The sequence below is a fragment of the Trifolium pratense genome, linkage group LG7 (assembly GCF_020283565.1).
Source record: "Trifolium pratense cultivar HEN17-A07 linkage group LG7, ARS_RC_1.1, whole genome shotgun sequence".
NCBI classification, from domain to species: Eukaryota; Viridiplantae; Streptophyta; class Magnoliopsida; order Fabales; family Fabaceae; genus Trifolium; species Trifolium pratense.
In genome coordinates, this window is record NC_060065.1 from 14,067,050 (window position 1) to 14,086,140 (window position 19,091).

The 19,091-nt window shown below is 35.2% G+C and overlaps 3 protein-coding genes across 3 annotated transcripts; 2 read left to right on the forward strand and 1 right to left on the reverse strand.

Moving 5' to 3' along the window:
- The first annotated feature begins 638 nt into the window (after positions 1-638).
- Positions 639-2,814, forward strand: LOC123895656 (LRR receptor-like serine/threonine-protein kinase FLS2). The gene has a single exon (XM_045946117.1). It carries the CDS (start codon positions 713-715, stop codon positions 2,645-2,647), a length of 1,935 nt encoding a protein of 644 aa, XP_045802073.1. The 5' UTR covers positions 639-712; the 3' UTR covers positions 2,648-2,814.
- A 2,534-nt stretch (positions 2,815-5,348) lies between these two features.
- Positions 5,349-8,089, forward strand: LOC123895909. The gene is made up of 3 exons (XM_045946375.1): positions 5,349-6,838; positions 6,929-7,325; positions 7,411-8,089. The coding sequence occupies exons 1-3, from the start codon at positions 5,349-5,351 to the stop codon at positions 7,777-7,779; spliced, it is 2,256 nt and encodes a 751-aa protein (XP_045802331.1). The 3' UTR covers positions 7,780-8,089.
- Positions 8,090-11,000: 2,911 nt separating this feature from the next.
- On the reverse strand, positions 11,001-18,068 carry LOC123895910 (putative FBD-associated F-box protein At5g50270). The gene is made up of 4 exons (XM_045946376.1): positions 17,623-18,068; positions 16,020-16,437; positions 11,420-11,569; positions 11,001-11,288 (listed from the first exon to the last, which is right to left on the reverse strand). The coding sequence occupies exons 1-4, from the start codon at positions 18,066-18,068 to the stop codon at positions 11,001-11,003; spliced, it is 1,302 nt and encodes a 433-aa protein (XP_045802332.1).
- Positions 18,069-19,091: the final 1,023 nt, after the last annotated feature.

The following is a 19,091-nucleotide window of genomic DNA, read 5'->3' on the forward strand; positions in this document are numbered from 1 at the left end:
TTTCAAGGACTGGACAAACTAGGAGGCAATGGACAGAGCACAACTTTTTGTCCCAAGTACAAGTTGTCTAAAATACCATTTTATTCACCAAACATCGTTAAGACAAAAAAAAATGTTCAACATCATAAAGGTTTGTTTTGTGCTGTTCTGTCATGTGTTGTGTTGTTCTGTCTTGTGCTATTCTGTTCAGTACTTATCTTTTAACGTATCAAACGCACCCTAACCGTAAACTAGGCACTAGGGAGTGAGTGGAAAAGCAAAAAAAAATAAAAAAGATTCCTCTTTAAAGTATGAAACATAGTAAAAAAAAAAAAGAACAATTAAAGGACCTGGAAAATCGACAAACTTCCGAATTTCCAAACCATGAGATTCCATCACCAAAAAATTAAATTAGAGGGTAAGTCTCAATAAATAACTCTTTTTTATCTGTAGGGGATTTAGATTTTTGACCGGGTTTTTTGAATTAAGTGACATAAGGCATTATTAAGGACATCATGACCCAGACACAAATATGCTTTTCATAGCATAAAAGTAATAAAAAGTAATAAAAAGATAAAAAGGGACTACAAAAGAAAAAGTTATATCTTTAAACATCCTTTAATCATGTGCCTAATAGATTTTTCCACTAAATGAAAACAAACATTTTTTAAGTACTATTGCAGATTCAAGATAGCAGCATTTCTTAAGAACCACCTCCATTTGGTAGAGCAACATGAATCATCTGCTTCTAAAGGCAGTTGCAATGTTAACAGTAATAATATTTTTTGGAGACACAAGTTGGACCATGGAAGCCTGCAGTCCCAATGACATGGAAGCTTTGATGAGTTTCAAGAATGGAATTCAAATAGACACATCCGGTCGCATAGAAAAATGGGTCGGTAACAACTGCTGCAAATGGGATGGCATTGTTTGTGAAAATTCAACCTTTAGAGTGAAAGAGATCAATCTACCAGGATTTATTTCCAATGATGAAGGCTTATTTCAAACACAGATGACAGGGTGGATTTCTCCTGCAATAGTGATCCTCACATCACTTGAAGTCATTGATCTTGGTGGTTTAATTGGTCTTAGTGGAATGATTCCACCAACCATTGGTTTGCACCTAACGAATCTTCAAAAACTCTATCTTTATGGCAACAATTTAACTGGTTCAATACCAAAAAACATTGGAGAGTTGCAAAATCTTCAAGAACTAGCTCTGCAGGAAAATCGGCTCTCTGGGTCTATCCCTTTGAGTATTGGGAGACTAAACAATCTCAGAAGGTTGTTGCTTTATTCAAATCAATTTTCAGGTATAATCCCATACTCAGTTGAGAATATGAGAAATTTGGTAGAGTTGGATGTTCATGACAATGCTCTTACCGGTAAAATACCGAATAAATTTGGCGAAATGCAGGCTCTGGAAAAGCTTGATCTTTCAAACAATTTCTTAAGTGGGAAGGTACCTTCTTCACTAACAAATTTAACCGTCATTTCAGTTTTGTACCTAGACACCAACTATCTAGAGGGAACCATTCCGTTTCCCTCGAGACCGGGTGAAATGTCGTGTTTAGCCTTCTTAAGACTTCATAACAATCACCTTGTAGGAAATATACCTTCCAATTTTGGCTATCTAGTATCACTTCAAAGAGTTTCTTTATCAAACAACAATTTTGAAGGAACATTGCCATCTAATTTAGGAAATTTGGTGTCATTAACTGAGTTTTATCTTAGTGAGAATTTCTTATCTGGCCAAATACCAAAATCTATAGGTCAACTTTCTCACCTCATAATGTTGAACATCTCTAGAAATTTGATTGAAGGACCATTGCCTCAAGAGATGTCTTCTCTTCAAAATCTACAAACACTTGATCTTTCTTTCAACCATTTGAATCTCTCTACTATCCCAAAATGGATAGGGAAAATGTCGTCACTTTCTTGCATTTACTTCGCCGGTTGTGGAATCAGGGACCAAATTCCAAATTTTTTACAAACAACCATTAGTCCAATTCAGGAACTTGACTTGTCAATGAACCTTCTCAATGGAAGCATTCCATCATGGATTGGAAGCTTCAATCAACTCTACATGTTGAATCTCTCAAGAAACAATATTTCTTCATACATACCTAATTCTTTTAGAAATTTGCAAGATTTGTCAGTTCTTGATCTTCATTCAAATAGATTAACAGGCTCCATATCTCCAATTTTCGACATCGAACAAAGTACTTTTGGAGGATCATTAAAATTTATTGATCTTTCAGATAACAAATTCTCTAGTGGAATTGAGGAAATTAGTTTAAGAGGGCAATGTGATATTCATTTTCTCAATTTGTCTCATAATCTTCTAAAAGGTAAGATACCAAATACTATTGGGAGAATGAACTTTGTTAATAGTTTGGATTTGAGCTTCAATAAGTTAGGATTCAACTTACCTGAAGTGCTGGAAAATTTAACCTCATTAGAGGTATTGAAGCTGCAAGAAAATGAGTTCAATGGAAATATACCTATTGGATTTCTTAAATTGATAAAGTTGAAGGAATTAAACTTATCTTACAATCTTCTTGAAGGGGAAATTCCAGAGGGTAAGCCATTGATTGATTTTCCTAGGAGTTCTTATTGTGGAAATAAAGGTTTATGTGGAAAACCTCTTGGTCCTTGTAAACTTTAGTGGCTCTCATTCTGAAAGTTTTGATTTTTGCTTGGTGCAAAACCATAAAACTGAGAATGCACTTATTTCACTAGGAAAAGGATAGATTATTATTTCCATTAATTCTTCATGTTTTTTCCTTCAAGAAATAGAAACTTGTGAAAAATAATGGTTTTCATTTATGCAAGTTAGCACGGATTAGATGATTTTTATTTTACGAAAGTTTATCGTTAAGGATATGTTATTGAGAGTCATCAAAATTAACGGTTTATGAATTAACGCATCAATTGATTTTCAATTTTTTTTTAAAAATTTATATTGATGATCTTATATGATATAAACTTTCTATCCAACGTTGGATTTTGTAAAATTTGTATTCTTTATAGGATTATTGATAAGTGGTGCACCGTGCACCACTTGATGAAGCTGCCTAAAATTAGATCAATTAAAGAGTGTGATATGTTCGTGTAGCTGAAGTTTCACTTAAGAATGTGAACAGTAAAAAAGCCTCGGTAGCGGCTACTATGCTCCATATATACATCACATATCAAGCGATTTGGATCCTCAGCAGCAATTACCTCTGTTGCACAAATGAGAGCCATCGGATCAAATTTAGAAATAAATTACTTTCTAGGAAAAAACAGCCCCAACACCCCTTGCGCGTGAACAATACTATGAATGACATGACTTATTATGCATAAGGAATAAACTTATGCATGGTGCATACACAAATCTCCATCATCAAATTGAATCTAACATATCTCCAAACGCACCATTTCCCACCCCCAAATCAACAACAGCAACCCCTGAACGTCATCAGATTGTTTCGTAGTTAGTTTTAAACTAAAATCATGTCAAAACTATTTTTGCTGTGTAATGGTTTCACATTAGATGTACTTAATCATGCCAAATTTTTACTGTGGAATGATTTTTTGTGTTATTTATGCATGGTGCATAAGAAATTCGTTTATGCACCATAACCGCTCCCCATTGACAACCACCCGGTGGCCAACGTACAACGTCGCCATGGGTGTGGGAAGACTGACTGGGAGGTGTTGCCCGGTGGCCGATTCAAGGAAGAGAAGCATCTTTGCAGTACTGGCGAAGTGGCCTGCTTTCATCAACACATAATTATAAATCTGCGATTGAATAACCTACCGGTGGGATGACCCCACAACTCCATTGTATTGTAGCTGCGATGACTTTTGATTTTTAATTTGTTTCTAATTCTTCCATTTCTCTTCATAGATTTTGAATTTGATTGTGTTGTTTGGGAATATGCCAAGTTAGATCCCGTTAAGCAATTGTTTGTCCTTGATGATGATGAAAAATTGGCCTCAATTTGTTAAATATTATATTAACTATTGAGATTATTTGATTATAAAGTTGTTTTTGTTACTGAAGAAGTTGCGTTGACGAAGTTCTTTAGGTTCTAATGGCTCTAATAAAAAAGTCTTTGAGATAAGAACAGAAGACAATATAATTCCAAACATGATTGAAATAAAAAGATCATTTTATCTACAACTCTGCAAGTTAAATGACAAAGTAGCATGAAGTCGGTGAAGACCGAAGAGAACAAAAATAAAATTACAGTGAATGGAGAAACAGGGAAACATTTATCTTACAGCTTCTATCAAAACTGTTGGATTAATCCAACAACCAACAACGCTAGGTCATCTTGTTGGAGCTTAATCCGGCGAATTCATCATCTTCTGGAACTAACATTCAACATACTAACTGAAATGCAAAATGCATATTTATATGTTTGTTCTCAATGTCGTCGTTTGAATGAAACCCTAGGCATCTGACCAAATATGATTCTACCAGTTTCAGAAATTAAGGCATTCGGAATGCACACTGTCAAACATATAACAAAAAAGTTCATTCTCATAGATAGATATCAATCACCATTGTCTAAAGTAAATGCAAACAGAACATGTTCTGATAAAAGTTTATCATTTGAATACTCTCGTTATGCAGGTCAAATCATTGTAAGCAAGAAACCTACAACGTATTCCAACAGTGTATTGCAATGTAGTCAGGTTCGCGCACCGGGTCGTAGGATCGTACGATCCTACATGCTCATGAAGGCTAAACGAGCTAAGAACCCATGGAGGTTCGTTTTTGGGGCTTTTTGAAATCAGGTTCGCGCTTTTTTATGGTGGTGCGTAAAGCAAAAGCAGGTTCGTAAAAAAAATGATTTGGGTTTAAAATTGGTTGGGCCTTGCAGTCAAACCGGGTCGGGTCAAGACACAGAGTACAAAACACGCTTCTTTTTTCTCAGAAACCCTAAGAAAAATACGCGTTTCTTCTCTGAAGAAAGAAACGCCGTCATGTGTCTTCTCAATTCTTCAATCGCGATTCAGCCTTGCTTCCTTCATAACATCTCGTTCCTTTCCTTTTGTTTCCTTTTGTTTCCTCTGTTTCAAACCTAACATCTCGTTCCTTTCCTTCACTTTCGTTTCATCTCATCTCTCTGTTTCAAACCATCTCTCTGTTTTCATCTCATCCATCTCTCTGTTTTCATCTATCTCATCTCTCTGTTTCAAACCATCTCTCTGTTTTCATCTCATCCATCTCTCTGTTTTCATCTATCTCATTTTTTCCTTTATCTTGTCTGTGTTAATTTTTCCTTCATCTGCTGTTTTCATCTCATCCATCTCTCTGTTTTCATCTATCTCTTTGTATTCATCTGTGTTAATTTGTCCTTCATCTCTCCTTAATGGCTTCAACCTCAAATGTTGGAGCTTCTTCTGCTGCCACTGTTAATGAAGCTCCACCTTCTGCTTCTGCTGCTCGTGTTAGGGTTCCTCCTAAAAATTCATCTGGAAATAAGACAGATCCAGCATGGGAATATGCTACATCGATTGATATAAAAACAAGAAAGGTGAAGTGTAAACTTTGTGACTGGGAATTCACAGGAAGTGCTTTCAGAATTAAGCATCATTTGGCTGGCATTAATAGTAATGTTAGGCCTTGTCCAAACTGTCCTCCGGAAATCAGGAAAAAGTTTTTGGTTATTACTGATGGCTTACAAGAGAAGTTGCTAAAAAAGATACATGTTGACATTAACATTGAAGGCGATGCTGATGATGAGGTTGGTGATGGTGCTGGTGCAAAGGGAAAAAGAAAGAGTCAAGGAGAGCTAGCAAGAAAGGATATGTACAAAAGAGGGCTGACACAAGCTAAACAAAGCACAATCAATGGTGCCTATAAGAAAGAAACCAGAGAAGATGCTTGTAAGGATATTGCTCTTTTCTTTTACAATAATGCTATTCCTTTTAATGTTGCTAGGTCTGATGAGTACCTTAAGATGTTTGACAATGTTACAAAACATGGTATAGGGTTTAAACCACCTTCTTATCATGAAATTCGAGTTAAATATTTGGACCATTATTATGGAGAGATTAGTAAGGTAGTTGCAGGATATAGGGCAGATTGGGAGAAATATGGTTGCACAATAATGACGGATGGTTGGACAGATAGGAAGAGAAGAACTATATTGAATTTCTTGGTACATAGTCCAAAGGGAACTGTATTTCTAAAGTCCATTGATGCATCCGATATAACCAAGACTGCAGACAAAGTTGTCAAGATGATTGATGATGTTGTTGAAGAGGTTGGAGAGGAAAATGTTGTCCAAGTTGTTACGGACAATGCGGCGAATTACAAAGCAGCCGGAGAATTGTTAATGCAAAAAAGAAGTAACTTGTATTGGACACCATGTGCCGCACATTGCATCGATTTGATGTTAGAAGATTTTGAGAAGAAGATCCCTCTCCACAAAGAAACAATTCCTAAGGGAAAGAAGATCACCACCTATATTTATGGTAGAACAAGTCTTATTTGTATGTTGCATAGGTTCACTAAGAATGTTGATTTGATTCGACCTTCATTGACCCGTTTTGCGACATCTTACTTGACATTGGGTTGTTTGAATGATCACCGAGATGAGTTGATATCTATGTTCAAATCAAATGAGTGGAAGACTAGCAAACTTGCTAAGAGTAAAGATGGGATTATTGTGCAAAAGATTGTTTTGAACAAAGTGTTTTGGAAGAATGTTTTGACTTGTCTAGGAGGTGCTTTTCCACTTATTAAAGTGTTGCGCATGGTGGACTCGGAAGAGAAGGCAGCCATGGGGTATCTTTATGAAGAAATGGATCTTGCAAAAGAGAATATCAAATCAAGCTTTAATGGAGTTGCTAGGAGGTAACTAATTCAATTCTTTTCACTTTGTATTATAATAATTAGATTTACCTTGTATGAAAATCAATTCAATTTTTTTTTTGTCTTTGTTAGCTACACTCCCCTTTGGAATATAATTGATCAAAGGTGGGATAAGCAACTTCATAGGCCACTACATGCTGCAGGCCTTTATTTGAACCCCAAGATACGTTATGCTCCGGGATTCGTTGATGATGATGAAGTTACGGATGGCATGTATGATTGTTTGCTTAGATTGGTGGATGATCCGGAAAAAAGAGCCAAAGTTGATTACCAACTTGAGGATTTCAAAGCGAGGAAATCAAACTTTGGTAATGAATTTGCTACATTTGCACTTGGAAATAAAACACTAACACAATGGTGGGAATCTTATGGAAATAAACATAAAGAATTGCAATGGTTCGCTTTGCGAGTACTTAGTTTGACATGTAGCTCATCGGGGTGTGAACGGAATTGGAGTGCTTTTGAAAGGGTACGTTTTCAAACTTTTTGAACAAATTGTATTACAAACAAGTATCTATTATTTTTTAATTTATTTATAACTTATAATCATTTAGGTTCACACTAAGAAGAGGAATCGCTTGAAGCAAATCACAATGAATAAGGTAGTTTTTGTGATGGTTAACTCAAAATTGGGAAAGACTAAGATTAAGAGAAAAAGTGCTAACTATGAGATTGAAGAAATTAATTCCGAAGATGAAGGGGAAGAATGGATTGAGAATGTGGAGGATGAGGAAGATGAAGGAGATGACACTTCACTTGATGTTGGACAAGATGCTAGTATCGGTGATGTTCTTGGTGATGATTTGGAACTTCCTCCCATTGATGAAGAAGATGATGATGATGTCGTTGAAGAGAATGAGGATGAAGATGGTGATCTTGATGACTATCAAGATGTTGGATTGGAAGATATTTTAAATGTCTAGATTATGTCTTTTGTGAATGATACTATAATAGGTCCTTTTTTTTTAATTATGCATAGGCCTTAAGTTGTGATTTTTTGAATGATGCATAGGCCTTTAGTTGTGGTTGTGAATGATAGGTCTTTTTTTGTGAATGATGCATAGGCCTTTAGTTGTGAATGATAGGTCTTCCTTTTGTGAATGATGCATAGGCCTTTAATTGTGAATGATGCATAGGCCGTTGGTTACTTATTTTATTAACTTAGTACTTGGTTGGTTATGAAGTTATAAACAATTGGAATGATATATATGAAATATTAATTAAGTTTATTGTGTTCATGTATTATTATTATTATTATTATTATTATTATTATTATTATTATTATTATTATTATTATTATTTTGTGGTTCTGTGTATATGTATATATCTGAAGTTACCATTTTACCCTTAAGTAGGTTCTTACGAATCGAGCTACGATCCCGACCTTACGACCCTCCACCAGCCTCCTGATCCTACGTAGGATCCCGAACCTGACTACATTGGTGTATTGTATGTAATTGGTTCATGATTAGGCTTTGTCTTTCTAATAATTCAAAGTATAAAGATCCCAAATAACTTCAGAATTTTTTTTTTGAATTTGCTTCTCTATTTATCTCAACTCAATTATCACAATTCAATGCTAAATCACCACAACAACATCATATTTGACAGTTGCCTGTTCAAAAACAAAACATCATATTTGACAGACATAGCATAACCTATTGAAAGAGTTGAAATTTTGATATGTGAAGCATCACAATTCCATTCAACATTGATAAACAAAATCCACATACATAAATCCCACACAATATGCCATTATAAATTTATAATAGGTCTTCAAAGCAAAAAAAAACTTCAAAAAACATCTAGCTTGCATTACATGTTTGCACCAAAACTAAACTAAATAGTAAATAATAGCATGTTCAAAATATATTGACAAATCAACGTTGATTCAGCATAGACCAAAGTGACCGAAACACGTGCTTCTTCAATTTTGTTGGAATTGGCAAGAACTAAGATCTTCTAGCAGGAAATCATTGAGATGGATATCTGATGTTAATATCTGCATTGGAAACCATCTAACATGTATCAAAATTTAGAGAGGTTGCAGGAATTGAAAACATGCAAATTGTGACTATGAATAACTGACTATAATCCTTCAGCTAGCATAGAGAAGCCGATATAGTTGTCAAGATGGAAATTATGAATGGAGTGCGCAATGGATTTAAACTGGTCATTTTATTCTTGAAAATTCAGCAGAAGTCATTAATCTTAATTCCAGAATATTGACTTGCCTAGAAGAGAAAATTCCTGAAGCACAAATGCATAATATATGAGCGTGTATTTGCATTTCATTAATTTCAGTCTTTGACAACATCTAAAGTTTTTGTTAGTTAATCTTATTCTGTGAAATAGTCTTACTGGTTGCAAATGATATACTATTCCACCAAATAACATGTATATGCACAAGGTGTCTGATTTGATTAATAATAGAAAAGTAAGGATGGTGAGGTTGAATTCCTTCCCATCACTGTTTCTAACAATTCTACCAAAGCTAGCCCGACTAGAATCACTGAAAAAACTACCATAATAGGAGGAGACCACAAAACATGAATGAGTAAATCTCTGATTGCCACTTATTGTCGTTAAAAATATCCTTAATCCTAGCTTTCTGCAAGATCTAGCAAGCAGTGATTATCAAATAGGAATTCGAGGAATTGGAATGCATCAAAAACCAAGACCGCTAACTAAAAAGGGAATTAGGAGGAAAAAGTAAAGATTCCCAAATAGATTTAAGACAAAGAACAGTCTCTTTAGAGTGTAAATAATAGATTTTTGCATAGCACCACAACTTTTGTAAGATCAACCAACAAAAATGCCTCTCTAGAATTTTAGCCTTCAAAATCAAATTGCAGTGATAAAATAGTGACTGTCTACGAATCCAAGGGTTGAGTAAGCTACTTATATGTAGATAGCATTGAGTACTGACTGACTACTGATCAGATTAATAAGATCACTCCTGTTCATATATATATATATATATATATATATATATATATATATATATATATATATATATATATATATATATATCCATAATTATGCCTTCCTTCTTCAGGGAGCCCTAAATGGATTTACTTATATTTTTTCCAAGAACCTTGAAAATAAATAAAAAATCAACATGATGATTTGACGATTATTCTTATTTCTAAGTATTCATCTCTAGAACTGCAATGACAACCAACCATGAACAAGGATATGTAAAAAATCAAATTCTTCTAATCCAAATATATTGTGCCTGAAAATGATAAGGCCAATAACTTAATAGCATCCAAAACTTTTCAAATACCAAAATGACTCCCATATTGGCCATAATTGTGACCTTTGTGCACGTCTTGATATTAGCCAACCAAAATAGCATACTAATATAAAAATGTAGATAAAACTTAAAAATAAGAAATTTCTTCAATATTTGTAAATACCACAAAAAAGTTGTCTATTTTCTTCAATATTTGTAAAACATGACACTATTTTCTCTTGGTGTCTTTAAAGAATATTTTTTCTTATTTTAGGATTTGTAGAAGATCAATAAATCTAATGAATACAAAAACCATAACCAGATTATAACAGAGAGAGAGAGAGAGAGAGAGAGAGAGAGAGAGAGAGAGAGAGAGAGAGAGAGAGAGAGAGAGAGAGAGAGAGAGAGAGAGAGAGAGAGAGAGAGAGAGAGAGAGAGAGAGGGAGAGAGCTTTTTTGACAAAGATGATGCAGATCTATCAAAGCAAGCACCAATTCTCCAATTAACAAATACTATTTTTTTCGCAATAATGACCAAAAAAATTATCAAGTTACAAAAAGTGGCATGAAATCTAGAATCTTTTCCATCAATTTCAATAAGCATTTACAGGTCATCACTCTCTTTAACCTTCATAATCTTGCAAATTTCAACTATTACAAAGCTAGAAATCATTTGTTTTAGGAGAAAGACTGCAATTTCAGTTTAGTACAGAGGGCCAATCGCAATTAGGCATTGTTATGAGAAAATAACTAGAGAAAAAAAAAATCTGGATGCACTGCAGGATTGGAATTACATATATACACCACAATATAGTTGAAAATATGGTGACAGACATGCAAGTAAAAATACAAGGCACATAACATTAATTGTGAGACAGATAAAAAAGAGACAGTGAGGGTTTGTAGCTTAATGAGACCCATCTGGGTCAAATTTAAGTTGACACTTGACTGATCCCTTTGATATATTTGTTAATCTTTTGATAGAACGGTACTTGTTCGTTATGTCCATTGAAATGTCAACAAAAATAAGCATTGTCTCTAAAACAAGCCCGTTACGCAAAATATATTCAGCAAATGTAAGCTCATCTTCAAATCCTTGATATCCTTCTATGTGAATATAGATCAGGTGGGATTCGAGACATTTAGGAATTGTTAATGAGTGTGGCTCCCACGTTCTTGAAGGTGATGGTTCCTCCTACAAGCAACATGGGAACAGATGACTCAAATTCATATTTGTGTGTGTACAGATTCATACATACATACATACATTATACATATATAGACACAACAAAGATTGATTGAATTAAACTTGAGAATTCAACAAACCTTGTTGCTCTGAATGATGAGAACTTTAAGCACATGGCATTTCTCAACCACATTGAGCAGAAGATTCGAGTTGAAACAGGGAAGAATGAACTTCAGATGATGTAAGTCGCGAAACTCTGGATAATTTAGAACAGGGGCTTGAAGTGGGCACTGCTTGTACCTGATAACAACAAATAAAGGCACAATATTAATACCAAACTACATATATAAAAGTGTAGAAAATAATAAGTGAATATTGTTATATGTTATTTCTCAGCTCAAGGCTGGTTTAAATAGGAAGAGTACAAACATAAAAGGAAATAATAGATAAGCTTAGAATCTCCTAGAAATAACAAACTAGGAAACTAAATATTTTCCAACACCCCCCCTCAAGTTGGTGCATAGATATCTATCATGCCCAACTTGCCGATCAAATGCTCAAAGGTGGGTCTTGCTAAGCTTTTGGTCAAGATATCTGCAGTTTGCTGACTCGAAGTTACAAAAGGTAGACATATGATTCCGGCATCTAACTTCTCTTTTATGAAATGTCGATCGATCTCAATATGCTTGGTTCTGTCATGTTGAACTGGGTTATGAGCTATGCTAATAGCGGCTTTACTGTCAGAGTATAATTTCAATAGAAGCTCAATTTTCATCTTAAGCTCTTCTAGGACTCTGTGGATCCATAATCCTTCACAAATTCCTTGAGCCATAGCTCTAAACTCAGCTTCTGCACTACTTCTTGCTACAACTCCTTGTTTCTTGCTCCTCCATGTCACAAGATTACCCCAAACATAGGTACAATATCCGGAGGTTGATCTTCTGTCAGTGACTGAACCTGCCCAATCAGCATCGGTAAAGATAGACACATTTCTTTCATTAGTCTTCTTAAAAAATAATCCCTTTCCAGGATTTGCTTTCAAATATCGCAGTATCCTATAGACTGCCTCAAGATGTTCCTCAAAAGGAGAATGCATAAACTGACTTACTACACTAACCGAGAAAGCAATGTCAGGTCTAGTGTGTGACAAATAAATCAGTTTCCCAACCAATCTCTGGTACCTTCCAGTATCAACAGGAACACTACCTTCTTCCCAAAGTTTTGCATTAGGATCCATGGGAGTATCTGCTGGTCGACATCCACTCATTCCTGTTTCTTTCAATAAATCTAGAATGTATTTTTGCTGGGAAACTACAATACCATCTTTTGATCGATCAACCTCCATACCAAGAAAATATCTCATGGATCCCAAGTCCTTGATTTCAAAGTCTAATGCTAATTTCTCTTTGACTCTTGCCATTTCAACTATATCATCTCCAGTAAGGACGATATCATCAACATAAACAATTAGGACAGCAATTTTTCCATCTTGGGAGAACTTTGTGAACAAGGTGTGGTCAGCTTGTCCTTGAATGTACCCTTGTTTCTTCATGGAATAAGTGAACTTTTCAAACCAAGCTCTAGGAGACTGCTTTAATCCATACAAAGACTTATTTAGTTTGCATACATTTGATCCAAACTTGTCTTCAAAGCCAGGAGGAATGTCCATATATACTTCTTCTTCTAAATCACCATTGAGAAAAGCATTCTTAACATCCAACTGATGTAGGGGCCAATCTAAGTTAGCAGCAAGAGACAAGAGAATTCTGACAGTGTTCAATTTTGCAACAGGAGCAAAAGTCTCTGAGTAGTCTATACCATAAGTTTGAGTAAAACCCTTAGCCACCAATCGAGCCTTGTACCTTTCGATTGACCCATCTGAATTATACTTCACAGTAAACACCCATTTGCATCCAACCGTCTTCTTGTCATCCGGTAGTGTCATAACACTCCAGGTTTTGTTCTTTTCAAGAGTTTTCATCTCCTCAAGTATAGCTTCCCTCCACTTTGGAACTTCTAGAGCAACCTGTACATTTTTTGGAATCTCTACACTAGACAATTTTGAGGTAAAGGCAGAAAAAGACGAAGACAAATTTGAATATGATATAAAATTGGACAATGGGTATTTAGTGCAAGATTTAACAGGTTTTCTAACAGCCACAGGATCATCGATATCGGGATACAAAATACGACTCTCAGGAACAGAGATAGACTTACCTTTTCTTTTTTTAGGAAGTTGATCATCCCCCGGTTCAGATTCATGACAGTGTTGAGATGTGGACTCATCACTTTCTTTGTGATTCTTTCTCACAGAAACATTTCCTTTCCAAGTCTTGTTTCCTGCTTCAAACCTATTATCTTTATATGACTCATTATTTTGTGGCATTTCAATTAGATCATCATTATCATTGTTTTCAAGATTCTCATTGTTTTCTTCATGAGAAAATGTAGGCTCGGATTCACCAAGCTCACTACTCATAACAGGAGTAGGATTAGATAAAGAATCATGGTCATTTTTCGTTGGTGCAGAAGTATAAGTCTTAGAACTTTGTGATACCGGCAAAGATAAATTATTAAAAAAACTCATGTCCTCAGTTTGAAACGAGTTAAAAAAACTCATGTCCTCAGTTTGAGACGAATCTTCATTTAAATTTCCCCCTGAAGATGCGTGTCAAAAAAAAGGTTTGTTTTCAAAGAATGTAACATCCATGGTGACAAACATTTTCTGATTTTTTTGGATCAAAACATTTATATCCCTTCTGGGTTGGAGAATACCCAACAAAAACACATTTTATAGCACGCGGTTCAAGTTTGCTAATATTCTTATGTTCATGAACAAATGCAGTGCAACCAAAGATTTTTAAGGTCAAATCGTTTGAAACACGATCATTAGGAAAACATTCTTTGAAAATATCAATTGGAGTTTTAAAATTAAGAATTTTGGAGGGCACTCTGTTAATTAAGTATGCAGCAGTTAAAACTGCTTCACCCCACAAATAATTTGGTACTTTACTTGCGAAAAGTAAAGCTCTAGCCACCTCCAACAAGTGCCTATTTTTTCTTTCTGCAACTCCATTTTGTTGGGGAGTGTTAGGACATGAACTTTGATGCACAATTCCATTTTCACGAAAAAAATCACTCAACATTGAGTTAAAATATTCTTTGCCGTTATCACTTCTAAATACTTGAATATTTGTTTGAAATTGATTTTGCACCATTTTAACAAAATTTTTTACCGCCTGACAAATGTCAGATTTCCCCTTTAACAAGTACACCCAACAAACTCTTGAGTGATCATCTATAGATGTGATAAACCATTTTTTATGAGAAAGTGTACTCGTTCGGTTAGGGCCCCAAACATCACTGTGAATAACAGAAAAAGGTTTTGATGGTTTGTAGGGCTGTAATGGAAAATGAGAACGATGATGTTTTGCAAATTCACATGCTTCACATTTAAACAAAGATAAATCCTTATTACGAAATAACTCAGGAAATAAGTGTTTTAAATAAGGAAAACTAGGATGACCTAATCGTGAATGCCATAACATAACATCATCATTATTATTATTCAGAACTAAAAAAGATTCAAAGCATGAACTTATTGGTTTGGAAGGTAGTTGTGATTCAGGTTCAATGTCGAAGTAGTAGAGTTCTCCACTCTCCTTAGCACTACCAATCATCTTCCCCGAGTTCAAATCCTGAAAAACACAATGAGTACGGAAAAAATTAGTTTGACAATTTCTATCTTGGGCTAATTTACTGACAGACATGAGACTACAAGATAGATTTGGGACATGAAGAACATCTTTAAGGGTTAGACTTGGAGACAACACAACCGAACCTTTACCCGCAATAGCTGAAAAGGATCCATCCGCAATTTTTATTTTATGGTTACCTGCACATGGACTATAAGAAGAAAACAGAGTAGAATCACTTGTCATGTGATCACTTGCACCCGAATCTACTATCCAAGCACGACTGGGACTGACACTAAAAAGGGCAGAAGTACCTTTGGGGGCAACAAAGCCAGAAAGAGTGTTAGATTCAAGAATTTTGTACAGTCTGTCTAGTTGTTCCATCGTGAATGAAAGCTGAATTGAAGGAGACTGATGCTCTTGATCAGAATTACTGGCTTGGAATGTATGACCCTCACCTCCACCTTTGTTCTTCTGATTTGAAGGTCGCGGAAGACCATGTAATTTCCAACATTGAAAAATAGTATGTCCCAAACGATGACAATATTTGCATTCACGACGGTATTTGAAAGTGGATGATCGTCATCGAGAATAAAAAAACGTCATAATTAATAATCTTAGCCAAGTAGTACCGGAAGCAGCAAAGAAAAATTAACACCAGTGAACAGTACTCGTGAACAGTAACCACATGAACAGTGCGTGTGAACAGTGCCGTCGTGAACAGTACCAGCGAATGAACAGTTCGTATGAACAGTGCCGCACACAAAATCAGTTGTTGTGGTCAGATTGTAAACACGACGGCGGCTAGGGTTTTGCGGAAGCGAGACCCCCAAAATCGGGAGCTCTCGATACCATGTAGAAAATAATAAGTGAATACTGTTACTTGTTATTCCTCAGCTCAAGGCTGGTTTAAATAGGAAGAGTACAAACATAAAAGGAAATAATAGATAAGCTTAGAATCTCCTAGAAATAACAAACTAGGAAACTAAATATTTTCCAACAAAAAGCATATAAACCATAAAAAAAATTAATAATTAAACTTCACCTTCGATGTCGAATGACGCGAAAGTAGATATATTTCAATCAAATCATCTCGGAGTAATTTGAGAATAGGATCGATAAATTCACTTTCACATGGGGGAAAGACATGAAGAAATGCTTCCACCATACTTTGAAAGTAGCTAATGATGCCAAAGGTCAAGAAATGGTCATGTATCTCAAGGCAAGTCCAAGTGAAGTTGTAATTGGTGGATTTCAAACTCTTGGAGCTGGAGGAAGGTTGAGAGAAAACTTTGGCCATAAGTTTTCCATCATTAAAGTAAGTATCCAGAATTTCCAGCTTGGGGCAGCCAGAGAGAAAGGGAATTTCTGAATCCACAACATTTGAAGTGAGAACCAACTTCTTCAGTGATGGAAAATGAATTGTCGAATGTTTATCAACCATATAGATTTCACCAACCAGACTGGAGTGTTTTCAAAACACAGACACGTTATATATATACACTCTATAGTCCTCTTTGGATTAGCTTATTTTTTAGCTTATGCAAACAGCTTATGCAATATAAATTAGGTTTTATACTATTTTATAAGTTCACACTAATGAAAATTGTATTTTTATAAGCTATTTTATCAGAGACTACCTTGACAAACTTATAATAATACATAAAAATTGCAAAAGTTGTTTGCGTAAGCTAAAAAATAAGCTAATCCAAACGGGCCCTATATTTGTTTACATGGTATCAGAAAGATAAAAAAAATGAAATCATGGAAGTGAGCTTCAGATATAATAATATATAAATTTTGTTGGATTAAAAAACTAATTGAAAACAGAATTCAACTAATTTTAGAATTCCGGAAAAAAAAGAACTCCAAAAATACCAAGTAGCTGACTAGTGTTTCTTTCAGGTTTACTGAATTTATTCTTGAGAATAACTTTTCCTGAGAATAATACTTGGTTAACATTTAAACATTCTCAGAAATCTTTATAATAAGAAGGATAATAGATGTCGGTGAGCTTAGCTCAGTTGGCAGAGACATTGCATTATATATGTAGGGGGCGAGGTTCGTGTTAAAGTCAGAGAGAAACACAAAGTAACGGTTAGGGTTTCAATAAATCAGAATGGCATTACTTGACATAATAAGGATCACGAGAGAATTTATAATAATTCCTAATGGACTACTAGACTACTAACACGTATAAGCCTAATAATACTATTATCTAACACTTCCCCTCAAACTCACGATGCATTAACAGATAATCATCGAGAGTTTGTTAAACAAAAAACGAAAATCATACTAACTCTAACGAAAATATTTTATTTCTAATACTACCCCTCAAGCTAAAGTTTACTAAGCTTTAAGCTTGTCACAGAATCAACCCTGAAAATAAACTAAATTAACTAATAGCTTGAAATTCAACTTCTTCAGATTTCAAGCTTCAGATTGTGAGCATTCGCTCACTCATAGTTTCAAAGTTTCAAATCAAAGGGTGGAATTTCCAGCGGCCAAATAATACATAAATTTATTCCCAAAAAGAAAAACTTTTTCCCACCTCTTCGTTGGCAACTTTTTCCAGGCATTTTTCTATCATCTTATTTCCAAAATCAACAAAGATAACTTTAAACAAACACACCCTAAAATTAAGTTACCTGAGGGAAACGAGGTTGGCGCAATTCATGAGAAGAGAAGGAGGGAGGGTTACACATGGGTCCTCACTCGTCGTGAGAGAAAGTTCTTGAAGGTGTGGCCCAACGGTGGCATGGAGCCACATATCGATACAGTGATCATAACCCAGACAACCATAGTTGTAGAGATTGAGATGGAATTTTCGAATGCCACGGGATTTGCGGAGGGCGAGCACAGCGTTCACGAATAATGGAAACTTGTTTTTCCAGTCGCCAAAGTCGGAGTCGTCGAAATGGAAGACCTGTAGATACTTCCAGAGGTGGCGCCATCTGCGAGACACAAGACTCATAGTCGCAACGGAAGTTATCGTTGGGAGAAATGACTGTATATGGCACAACACTGAGTCCGGTAGTGTGCTCAACCTGTCGATGTTAGTGCCTCCGCCATGACCTGATTTCCGTCGTGCCATAGTTGTTTCGGAAAACCGTGGTAACTATGTAGTGAGAGTGTGTTTGTTGTGCCATAGTTATTTTTTACGTTTAATCGGTTAAATGGTCCCTTAAAATATTTTATGTTTTACATAGGTCTTTAAAGGAAAAAAAATGTCTGTTTAGGTGCTCCACAGTAGACTTCAATACTTTTTGAATATTAACCATTTGATTTTTTTATCAAAAGAACAACCATAGGATCTTAAAGATCTATTGTATCTAATAATGTACAATCATCACCTAGTTTTATTTTCTTTTCTTCGTCTCCTTCCTTCCCTCTTCTTCGTAAACTTCATAAACACAAACAACAAACACAAATTTTTTTCTCCAAAATGTTACCATAATTTTTCCAAAAGTTTCTTCTTCGGTCGAATGTTTCTAATCTTCAAACCTAAATTCACTCTCTCATGGCTTCTGAAAACACCAACACAAACTGAATTGGAATGAGCAAATTGAGAAATTAAGCTTGTTGTTCTGCTTTGTTGTTTTTAAGGATTGAGACTTGTAGTGTTATTAAGGTTGCGAAATTGAATATGGAGAAGGACTGGATTTTTTCTGTTGTTTGATTTGAGATTCAGTTGAAACTGAATTTGGGATTTATAAGTTTTTGAAGTTTTGGGTTTGTGTTGATGAAGTTTAGTTATGGGTTTCTGGGTTTCATTTGTGTTGTTTCTTGCTCCTTTGTGCTCATATTCCTTGGTTGTGATTTACGGATTTCGATTTTCAATTTGGGGATCTGGCTTTTCTTTTGTTGGGTTTGTTTGATGAAGTTGGTGATGAAGATGAAGAACAAGAGAGAGAAGAATACGAAGAACAAGAGAAATATTTGCTGGATGATTATTCACCATTATATTGAGTAAACATGCAAATCCTACCGTTACATTTTTAACAAAAAGATCAATCGGTTCAGATTAAAACAAATTAACGGAGAGGACTAAAGTGGCAAACATAGATATCTTTAAAGGACCAAAACTGACTTTATTTTTTTTTAGGGACCAATGTGA